The sequence below is a fragment of the Echinops telfairi genome, unplaced genomic scaffold, assembly GCF_000313985.2.
Source record: "Echinops telfairi isolate 266 unplaced genomic scaffold, ASM31398v2 ScPeMD7_2010;HRSCAF=2546, whole genome shotgun sequence".
NCBI classification, from domain to species: domain Eukaryota; kingdom Metazoa; phylum Chordata; class Mammalia; order Afrosoricida; family Tenrecidae; genus Echinops; species Echinops telfairi.
In genome coordinates, this window is record NW_022105908.1 from 24,570,121 (window position 1) to 24,581,107 (window position 10,987).

Sequence of the window (10,987 nt, forward strand, 5' to 3'; positions counted from 1 at the left end):
TAGGAGCAGCTGCAGAGCCTGCATACAGTGGAGAACTAGGAGCAGCTGCAGAGCCTGCATACAGTGGAGACGTAGCCACAGGTGCTGGCTGAGTGAACTCGGTGAAGACGTGGGAGCAGAAGAGCCATGGCTCTGCCAGGAAGAGGAGTCTTCGTGCCTGCATGGGACGGGGCTTCCAGACCCAGCCTTCCCACCTGGACCGGGGTGGCAACCTCTGCAAGCTTGCTGTTGTGGGAGGGGAGCCTCCCAGGCCACAGCGACTCGCATCTAGAAGAGTCAGCCCTGCCAACAGAAGGAGGGCAGGCCAGTCTGGGAGGTTTCAATTTCTTCTGAGAATCTGGTTGGATATTCATTCATTTATTCCTACACACAGTAAACATTTATTGATTCTTGCCGAGGGCTGGGTGATGCTTAAATGAGGCGCTGACCTGTTCCTTGGGGGGTGGGGCCTGCTGGGCTGGTGGTGCAGGGGACAGAAACACAAGGGCAGATTCCTCCAAAGGTAACAGTCACACTGCAGCCCGGCCTGGCCATTTTGGCCTCTCTCCAGCCTCTAGCTGACAGCTTACTCATCTCTGTAGCTTGATGGCTCCTCAGAGCAAGCCCTTGGCCAATGTCCGTCCGAGGGGTCATTTAGTCCTACCCCAGGGTGATCAAATGTACACGTGGCCAAGGAGGCCACCGGGAAAGTCTGCAGGCAGCTGGCTCTTGAGGGAGAGAAGCAGTCTCAGGCTTTGAGGTCTGATAGGGGAGATGTGTCTTTCTGTGTCTCCATCTCCCTTGGGCCCGCCCAGCCTGGGGAGTGGGGGTGACGCTGGGTAGTGTCTTGCCCAGGTGAGAGATACATTTGCCTGTGCATTTTGGCTCTTGCTACTCCGTGGGGCTGAGATTCCTCCTTCTCTCCTCAGGGAAGGGCCAGTGAGATCAAGGATGAGGACATGCTCCCAGAACCAGTAGGCCAAACAGTAGCCTGAACACGGTGCTTCCTCTCACGCCTGCAGCCTGCGCTGCATCTATACAGCGCTGGCCCTCAGGGTGCAGACCACGACCAGCAGCCTTGAGGGCTGCAGGGTGTGTCAGAGCCAGGATGTGCTCCAGGTCTGCCTTCCCATGGCTGCTTTTTCCAGAAGAAGATCTCCACGCTTTTCTTCTGCAGCACCCTTGAGTGGACCCGACCTTCCTTTTGGCTTACCATTTGGGCCTCAGTGATACACTCAAGAGCCTTTGTAAGATGATGTGTGCGCCGATTAAGGTTTGAGATGTCCTGGTTCTGAGGACAGAACATTTGTTGCAGCCAATTTCTAGGTCAGATCTCCCCATGCTAGCTAGAGACCAAGAGCACCTGCTCAGGCAGTGAGGAAGGCTCAATTGATTGAAATAACAATGCTTTGACCAAACATAACAAAAGACTGGATGGTTAAAAGCAACCAGTTACCAGTCCCTGGAGGTGCCTTTACTTCCCGGAGAAGCCACCTGGTCACCGTCTCACTCCCTACGATGAACCTTTCCTGGTGCCTGCAAGTGAGGCCTGGAGTCCTCTGTCGGAGGCAGACGGTGACATCTGCTGGAGGAAGTGAGAAATCTCACACTCAACCACTAGCTGTGGTCCGGAGGTCTCATTAAAAGCCCGGGGGCTGAATTCAAGCATGTCCTACTGGGAAGGGCTCTTTTCAGTCAGAAGAGCCTATTGTCCTCTGCACACAGAAAGGCCACCGGAAGCTGGCCAGACTACCACTGGAGCAAAGGGTTGCCCAGAATAAGGGATTTTTCTAAAGCAAGCAGCTGCCTGCCGTCAGGTGGACCGGCATCCTGTCAACAAGCTCACCCTGCTCCCTGAGCAGAAGTGAAGTCTGGCAGGGTTCACTGGGGGCTTCCCTTCCTCAGGAAAGCAAGCCTGGGGTCGAAAATCCTGCCTGTTACTTCTAGGTGTGTGACGAAGGAAAAGGGGCAGAGGTCATTTCCAAGTTCTGGCTGGTTTCTTTTAACCTGCCTATGGAATTCCTTAAGGAGCCCTGGTGGTATAGTGGTTACCCATTGGGCTGTGAGCCACATGGTTCAGCACTGAGGCTCTTTTTACTCCCATAAACACTTAGTCTTGGAAATCCAGAGGCCACCATGAGTCAGCATTGACTCGATGGTAGTGAGATGGAATTGCTTGTCATGGGGAAATCACATGGCTTGTTTTATGTTAAAGACTAGAAATGTTTTTCTACTGTTATTCGTTTAGTCATTAAGTATTGAGTACCTACTATGTGTCAGCCGTTGGACTAATGCTGGTGACAGAGTGAACCAGAGACACGGCCCATCCTCACACGTATAATCGTTAATGGAACAGGGCACTTTTGAGAATCTGCAATGAGAAAGGGTGGGCCAGCGGTCTCTCCAAGGAAGCACCATGTAAGTTGAACTCCGCGAGACTGGTGGAACTGTGTTGGGGGAAGCCTTCCAGGTCACGTGCAAAGAAATGCCCTGACATGAGAAGACGCAGCTGAGGAACTGGGTGCACGTGGCTTGACTAGAACTCAGAGGGAGAATGGGGGTGGGGTAGCATCAGGAAGGGCTATGAAATGCTTGCCCACCCCCCCCCAAGTTCATGTCACCTGTTACCTACACTGGTTTTGTGAGGGTTTCTTTTAATCAAGTTGCATGCTGTCGTAAGGGCTGCTCCATTAACCACTACTGTCATGGAGCACTTCTCCAACCTAATGACTTCAAGTCTAGTAAAACCTTCCCTACTACAGCACAACCTAAGCACCTTTTTCGGGGGATGGGTGGGGATGCATAATCTTGGTTCATGAGTGGGGTGCTCACAAATGCTGTACAAACTGGCTTTTCAGTGGGGAGAAGGGAAGCTGGAACCTGAGTTCCTTTCAAACTTGGGAAAGCTCCTTTCCCACTACAGGGCACTGGTTGCCTCAAAGGCAACATGAAGCGTGTAGGCTTTGCAAGGCTGTTTTTCCATTCTGATCTTCCAGAACGACCTGAACTGTTTATTCTTATGTTCAGGCCCTAGCCAAATCCACCCACCTACTGTTTTCTAAACGATGGAGTTATCCAAGGCCTTGGGAGTACCATGACGCTGGCCAGCAGGAAATGTGAAAATTGGGTGCTATCCATGTACTGCCCCAGGGACTGGCTGTGGAAAAGCAAAGTGCCCACTATCCATACATGGCTGCCTTTTTAATGGGCCCCCTGTACCGTTTCTGAGGCTGCCTTTTCCACTGGAGGTCAGTTATATAGGGGACCATAACCTTCAGGTGTCTCTGAGTATACCAGCTAAGGACTAGTCCCCCAGGCTCTCCAGATCACCCCCCTTGGAATGGCATTTTGCATATTTGGGAAAGGATGCTGCTTGCTTCACCCCAGCTCCCCCCCATGGTCAGTGATGCAGCTTTCCTCAGCGCATACTATCCCCTGAACACACTCTCCCCGCAAGACTTCACTGTTGTCTGCTGTTCACAGAGCGAGCACACAGAACTGAGCAGGGAGGATGGGAAACACCTGCTCAGTCTATGTATTCTCTGAGGTCTTTAACTGGTGACGAAAACAATAAAAAGTGTCAACCGTAAACCTGTCTGGATTTCTTCCCTTTCCTGCCTGAACTTTCGAGATCACCTGTGTTGCATGAGAACGAGACCAAAAGAGGCAGGCACTAGCACAACCAGGAGAGGAGGCACGACAGTCGGCTCTTCAGTATCTTTCACAGACATTCACATGAAAGTAAGGTGCCCTTTCACTCTTGGGAAAACAAAGGTAGGAAGGCACTGATAACTCGGCTACTTTGCAGAGAGCAATCTGATAAAACTGCGGAAAGCATTTAACCTTCTGCAGTAATTTATTAAATCCCCTCAAAACGACAGAACTTTCACTATAATGTTTTTATAATAGTGAACATTGCCGCTCACCTTAGTGCCCAATAGGGGGCTGGCTAAGTCAGTCAAGAGCTCACCTGCTCCGCCCCCCCTCAATCTTTCCTTAGGAATGTACCCAGGTAGACCCTGATGGGGGACTAAATGTGAAGCCCTTTAAATCCTCCAAAGTCAGGGCCAACAAGTCTATGCCAACTCATAGTGAGCCTGTAGGACAGGATAGAACTGCACTTATGTTTCTGAGACTAACTCTTTAGGGAGTAGGAAGCCTCATTTTTCTCCCTGAGAGCAGCTGCTGGTTTCAAAACACTGACCTTATGGTCCAACTCACAACCACTACACCACCAGGGCTCCAGTGAGGCCCTTCAGTGGTTGGCAAAAGGTTAAGAGGCCATTGGGAAAGGGAGGCAAAGCTGTGGTCTCAGCTTCTTGGCCTATGTGCCAGCAGGTGGCCCAGAATCCAAAAAAAATATTAGGAGGCTCAAGTCCCAGTGAAAAGAACCCTGGTGGCGTAGTGTTTACAAGTTGGGCTGCTAACCGAAAGGCCAGCAGTTGGAAATCACCGGCCCCTCCTTGGGAGAAAGATGAGGCTTTCTACTCCCTTGAAGAGTTAGTCTCAGAAACACATTGGGGGAATTCTATCCTGTCCTATAGGGTCACTTTGGGTCAGCACCAACTTGATGACAGTTGAGTGCCTCTTTTTGGAGTGGTCAGTGGCTGTCCTCAAGTAATATTTATAGCCCTCTGTGAACTCCTCAAGGACTCCCTAGGGTGCTGTGGCTTTGGGCTGTTAACTGCAATGTCAAAGGTTCAAACATACACAGTAGCCACTCTGAGGGAGAAAGCTGAGGCTGTCTGCTCCTGTAAATATTTAATCTGTAACACCCTATACAGGCTCACTATGAATCAGAATTGAATACATGACGGGATTTTGTTTTGATGATCCTTCCACGTGTTGAGCTTTTAACTGGAAGGTCTGCGGTCCAAACCCACCAGACTCCATGGTGGTGGGCTTGTTTTTGGTATATAATCCATTCAGGTGGCTCTTCTGTTGCTCTTACTCAACACACAGAGAGCAAACTCATTCCTGCTCAATGGCTCTCACACTTTTCCCTGGAAATAATTCCCCACACTTAATTTGGCTTTAACTTATGTACCAAATGTCAAAGCATCTTATTTATTTATTATCCATATACTCTTCACAGAACTTACTTTAAGTATGGGGGGGGGCTTCAAAAGTTTCTGGACAAAATTCTTTTCATTTCCATAAGAACTTCTCAAAGCTAGTTGTGAAATTAGGTGACACTAGTCTCCTCAGTTACATATTCCATGAGCAACACTGCTCATGACCATAACTCCTACGGAGTATTTATCTCATCATTACACAAATGGGTTTGCAGATAACCTTCCTCACAAGAAGGGATCATGGACTGACATACATATTTACACTCTCATAAAGCCCACAATTTAGCTTGACTGGCCAGTCTTACAATCTTCACTAGAAATATTCTGGGGGGAAAAAGCTTCAACTGATTTTCTTCTTTGGGAAAAGGCCGCGAGCTGTTACTAGGTGAAATGGCGCTGCAAGGACAGCCTTCCTACAGGCAGGTGACAGTGGCCCATAGAACTAGCACAATAATGGCCAGTTGCATGTGAGTCCTGCCTCTTCCAGCTGTGCGAGCTTGGGCAGTGGTGTATCAGTACCCCTCTAAGTCTCAGGTGTTACAGGGGGTAACAGTAAGACCGACCTGAGAAAGTTACTGAGAGAACTGGTTCTTGGGATCACAACACTCCGACTTCTCCCTACGATAGCAGCCCCTCTTTGGAGGGTATCCAAGTAATTGCAAGGAAATTACAGGAGGCCATGTAAGGCCCGGCCGTCCAGGAGTCAGATCCTGGTAGATGGCACGTCCATGACAAGGCGGGTGGCACTCGGGTAGGAAAACGACCCCACAAAGTGTCTCACGCTTCATTTAATCTCTAGGATAATACAGGCTCTTTGTCTTCGGATAGAAATTGCTTGTAACGTTAACAGAACGAGCAGCGGATTTATTCAACGATTTAAAAACTAAGTAAGTCTACACGGTGCTAACGCCTGGCAACCGTCCTCCACCGCATTTTGCTTTCGTTTGGACAGTGCCCCTGCCGTTTCAGTAGACGTGCACCATGCCGTAGAGGAACGTCCAGAAGAGGACGTAGGTGAAGAGGCCGCCGATGAGGCCTCCTGTAAAGAGAGGTCTTCGCGACTTGAAATACTTTTTCCACCTTCGGCCTGCCTTGAGGATCAGCAGCACGGAGAGCAGGATGGAGGCGAGCACGTAGAAGATGAAGCCGTAGAGGCCGGTGAGGCCGAGGATGCCGGCCGTGGCCCCCGACAGCGCTGACACCGAGGTCCGGCAGAAATCCAGGACGGCCGCGTTGCCCCGCACCGCTGCCTCGCTAATGAACGGCGGCCCTTCCCGCTTGGCCACCACGGCGGCCATCGCACCCGCCGGGGCCTACTCTGCTCTCTCGCGGGGCAACGCGGAGCTGCGAGGAAAACCAAGTTACAAGTGGTGCCCGGAGCTGGACGACTGGGTTCGCGCCGCCCCCCACCCGCTCCACGTCCCTCTGGGGCTTGAGCCCTGCTAACACTCCGGGGACTCAGACCTCCAGAGGTGCTGAGGAGACGGAGGGCTCGGGCCAACCGGGGACGGGGGCTGCGCCCTCGCCTTTCCCGCTTAGGCTTGCCCAGTTACCTGGAACACGGTGCACACAAGTCACTTCGCGTTTCCTCACACAAGAGGAGGTGCAACTCCCCGCGGCGCCATCTTGTGCTGGAGGCTGCTGGGAGGGCCCAGGCTGCGCATGCGCCAGCCTCCGGCCCCGCCCCCTGGCGCCTGCGCTGTGGACGCCCTGAGCATTCTTCATCCCTCCTCCCTCCTTTTTTACGCACACTCAAGTGACGCCCGAAAGCCGGACAGCGCTCCGGCAGGCGATTGGCTAGAAGCTTATTAACTATTCATGAAGGGGTGGGGCAACCCGGGTTGTCTTTGTTAACCAGAGAGGGCGCGGCCGCGGTGATTTTCGCTGCGAGCTTCCAGAGAAGGCGCTGGGTTCCCAGGATTGGGGTCGAGATGTCCTACATCCCGGGTCAGCCGGTCACCGCCGTGGTGGTGAGTGCGCTCGCGTGGGCTTCTCCTCGTCTTGACCTGTCCCCATTTCGCAGAGCAGTAAACTGACATTTCAAACCAGGGGACAAAATGTCGGGCACGGGACGCCTCCGAACGAGTGGCCTGGGCTCCGACCCCGTCAGCTGGAGCGGGGCGCTCTCCGCCGGGGCCATTAGACAGGGATGCCCGGGGACCCGGGCGCCTCCGAGGTCCGGCCCCGGTGTCAGCCCTGTGCACTGTCGCTCGGGCTGGACTCTTCAACAGCCGAGACAGGAGGAGGAAGGGGAGAGGTCTCGGCTGTCAGCAATCCAGCCCGGCGATCACGACTGCCCTCCCAGGGCCTCAGTGTCCCCAGCTGGGCAGCCGCAGGGGGCGGTCGCCGGCCCTAGTTCATGAGTCGCAGCCTCAGGAATGAGGAAGTGCTTCCTCTGCTCCAGCGCCGCCGCCCAGCGGAGGGAGATTGGGGAGTGGGGTTGACCGGGGCCTGCCTGGCAGCCCCTTCCTAAGACTCCAGATTCTTCGGGCCAACCCCTACCCTTAGGAGTTAAAGGCTCCTACAACTTTGCTCGAGCCTGCCCACGCTCCCTGGGATCCCTCCCTGCCTGACAGGTTACTGGAGCCCTCTGGGAGGTCAGCCCTGGCCCCAGGCCACTCCTTTTGCTCCGCAGCCAGGGGGGACAGGGGCTGGGACATTAGACAACATCAGGACCACAGCCGGATGGGGCTACCGCTGAATGGCACAGGTGGGGAAACTGAGTCCCAGAGAGGAGGACCCAGCTCTCTTGCTTAGCTCCCCAGAAGTTCTAGGAAACAGGGAGGCCTGCGAGTGCTGCAGGCCATAGCTGAGCTGGTGTCTCAGCCCCGGGCCAGAGGCACTGGCTGGTAAGTGTGCTGGGAGTTCTGTGGTCAGGCGGGTGGGTGGCAGGGAGCCAGTGATAAAGGTGTCCAATGAAGCGGAGTGCAGAGCCTCAGCCCAGGCTTCCGGGAAGCAAGGCTGGACCTGCTTGTTGAGTGTCACCTTGGTTGCTCTACCCTGCCCTTTCCCAGATCCCTAGCGGTGCCAGGATTGCTCCTTACCTGGAAAAAGGGGGAGCAGGTGAGGAGCCAGAGAAGGGGCTGACTGAGCGTCTTCATACTCTGACCTTGGGGTGGGTATAGAGGGGTGTGTGTGGGCAGCCCTGGAGAGCTGACACAGGTATGAGCTAGTTCCTGTGGGCCTCAAGGTCGTGCCATGTGCAGTCTGACCCTCTTCGGATCTTGTCTTCCTGCCTCAACATGGTGGGTGAGGCCTGACTTCTCTCTCTTGTGACCTGGATTGGGGATGGAGTGAAGCTTTCCCTAGGGAACATTGGGAAAATGTCAAAGCTATCACACATACATCCACACACCTGTCCAGTCTCCCCCTCCCCTGGCTCTCAGGCTAGCAGGGGTATGGAACTATGCAAAGGCAGGCTGCTACCTGAGACCCACCGGGGAGGGGGACACTGGACAGGTGTGTGGATGTGTGTGTGATTATGGCTGAGTTTTGAGTCCCAGGATGGAAACCAGGTAGACTCTTGGTGAGGACCTGGGTCTTGCATGCTTACTACCACCCCCACCCCCACCCCTGCTCCCAATGGCGCTAAGCATGCTCAGCAGACCCTGGCTGCTGCTAGGACACATACCAGTCCCTTCTCCACACACTCAACTCAGTTTGGGCTTTTCCTTTGCCAGCAAAGAGTGGAAATTCATAAGCTGCGTCAAGGTGAGAACTTAATCCTGGGCTTCAGCATCGGAGGGGGCATTGACCAGGATCCCTCCCAGAATCCCTTCTCGGAAGATAAGACAGACAAGGTGAGGTGGGGGGGGCGGGCTAGGGCAGAGAGGGGCCAGAGGTGGTGGGCCTGCTTCCTGGGCTGAGGCAGAGGGGGCAGACTCCCCTCTCCAGGATGCTGCACCCTGTGAAGAGCCGAGAAAGGAATCTGGGGTGGGGGTGGGATGGGGATAGGAAGGGGTGGGGTGGGAAGTGACCATCTCCAGCCCTTTGCCCAGGCAGAGCCCTGGAGGAGGCTGCTGCCATGGGGAGCCAAGCTTTCCTCCCTGGACACATGCCCCAGGCAGGGCCGAGCGTGGGCTGTGGGCCTCTCTGGGGTTCAGGGGCCAGTGCAGAGAGCACAGTCCTTGACCGGGGCCATCCTTTTCCAGGGCATTTACGTCACACGGGTGTCTGAGGGAGGCCCTGCCGAAATTGCTGGGCTGCAGATTGGAGACAAGATCATGCAGGTAACGGGTGTTGGGTCACTTGGGGGATAGTGGCTCCAAGGAGCACCTCAGCGAGCCCACATTGCCACGCCGCAGAGGAAGCACCCTAGGGTTGCTCAGCCTGGGCGCTGGGCTGGGCACCCTGGACCCTCCCATAGAACTAGGATCTGAAGGTGTGTTTTTTTCGGGCCAGGTGAACGGCTGGGACATGACCATGGTTACCCACGACCAGGCGCGCAAGCGGCTCACCAAGCGCTCCGAGGAGGTCGTGCGCCTGCTGGTGACGCGGCAGTCACTGCAGAAGGCCGTGCAACAGTCCATGCTGTCCTAGCCCCCCCTCCCCACGCCTCGTGCCTGCCCCTCTCTGTACAGTGACCCCACTTCCACCCCGTCTGCCCCCACCGCGTCCCAGCCGCTGCTCAGACCTGACCCAGGCCTCCTCTTCCCGCCTCTGAGGTCCTGAGACCAGTTTCCTCTCTTGGACTGGACACAGGACTGGAAACGGCCTGGAGCTGAGCTGTCGCCAGTGACCCTGGCAAGTGGGGAGACACCCCTTCCCAAGAGCTGCCAACATGCCAGAAAATGGACGGACGGGCCGGGCCTGTCCTCTGTGTGTAAGCTCTGCAGTGCCCGGCCCCAGGTTCCACACACTACCACAGGCACTGCAGAGGGTCGCCCCTCGCACCTGCCACCCCCCACCCACCCCACCGGGAACTCTGGCTTCCCAGGGTTCACCTGCTTACAGGATCCACATGAAGTTCAAGGCTGACATTTCAGGGCAGCCCTCAGGATCGACAATTTCTGCTATGCCTGTCAGTTTAACTTTTGTATTTTTTTGTAATGGCAACTTTGATACAGAGTGTTTTTATCTTACTATATGGAGGTGCCGTCTCTTGACCTCGGCTTATTACTTCACCCTGGGGTGGTGACCATCCCTAGCAAATGAACAAGCCTACTGAAGCCAGAGTGGACAGGGCCCATGTGGCAACGCACCACCCCCATAATAAACCACCTGGGATCCACAAAGGGTCTTCGTTGCAGCATGGGTGAGGGGGCTGGGGGCTAGAACTCCGGCTTTAGGGTGGCTGACCTGGGTGAAGTCCAGCTTCTGCCAGGCTGCCTGTCTGGGAAGTCCAAGTGGAGCCCAATGAGCACAAGTGACACCTGGGGATGGAGGGGGGGAGCCTGGTGTATGTAGTCTTTGGGGTGTCCCAGAAGAGCCCAGAGAGTGTCCTCAACTTCCCCTGTGTCACTTAGCATCAGCTCCTACTCAGGAGGGACCTTGCACCTAGAGACCCTTAGAACACTTGCTTTCCCATAGCTAAGGCTGCGCCTCTCGGGAGAGAGATGGGGTTTTCACTGCTGTAAAGACGTAGTCTCAGGAACGCACGGGGCAGTATGTCCTATGGAGAACAATGGCCTTCCAGGTTCTGAGGGCTGAGCTTTGCCCCCTGAGGGTGGGGGTGAGTTTCTCTTTGTCCTGAGCTGGCCGGCCCGGGACACTGTGGCCAGGTAGGAAGGCAGGCCCACCTTGTATGGCCAGATCAAATTTTCCACGAAATGCAAGATTTTGGACTTTCAGGGGCTAGCTCCCATTTAAAAGTGGGTGTGCCAGGCCCCAAAGCATCCCATAATCCCACATTAAAAGAAATCACTGGACGGTCCAGACAAAAGTTCCTGCTTCAGGGGGAAATGGGATGCTAAGCCCCTGGGTAGCTGCTACAC

At 54.7% G+C, this 10,987-nt stretch overlaps 3 protein-coding genes across 5 annotated transcripts in view; 2 read left to right on the forward strand and 1 right to left on the reverse strand.

The window, feature by feature from the left end:
* P2RX5 (purinergic receptor P2X 5) overlaps positions 1-2,076 on the forward strand; it is a 21,815-nt gene extending 19,739 nt beyond the window's left edge. The window contains exon 13 of one of the 3 annotated variants that reach the window (XM_045293455.1): positions 909-2,076. In XM_045293455.1, the coding sequence (XP_045149390.1) occupies positions 909-974 (66 nt within the window). In that variant the 3' untranslated portion in view covers positions 975-2,076. Of the gene's footprint in view, positions 393-908 lie in introns of those variants that run through there. The other 2 variants (XM_045293453.1, XM_045293454.1) reach the window with 2 other exon arrangements.
* A 3,748-nt stretch (positions 2,077-5,824) lies between these two features.
* EMC6 (ER membrane protein complex subunit 6) lies at positions 5,825-6,695 on the reverse strand. Its single transcript, XM_004716159.3, has 2 exons — positions 6,608-6,695; positions 5,825-6,398 (listed from the first exon to the last, which is right to left on the reverse strand). Exon 2 carries the CDS (start codon positions 6,350-6,352, stop codon positions 6,020-6,022), a length of 333 nt encoding a protein of 110 aa, XP_004716216.1. The 5' UTR covers positions 6,353-6,398; positions 6,608-6,695; the 3' UTR covers positions 5,825-6,019.
* A 222-nt stretch (positions 6,696-6,917) lies between these two features.
* On the forward strand, positions 6,918-10,135 carry TAX1BP3 (Tax1 binding protein 3). Its single transcript, XM_004716160.2, has 4 exons — positions 6,918-7,024; positions 8,735-8,854; positions 9,206-9,283; positions 9,456-10,135. The coding sequence occupies exons 1-4, from the start codon at positions 6,986-6,988 to the stop codon at positions 9,591-9,593; spliced, it is 375 nt and encodes a 124-aa protein (XP_004716217.1). The 5' UTR covers positions 6,918-6,985; the 3' UTR covers positions 9,594-10,135.
* The last annotated feature ends 852 nt before the right edge of the window (positions 10,136-10,987 follow it).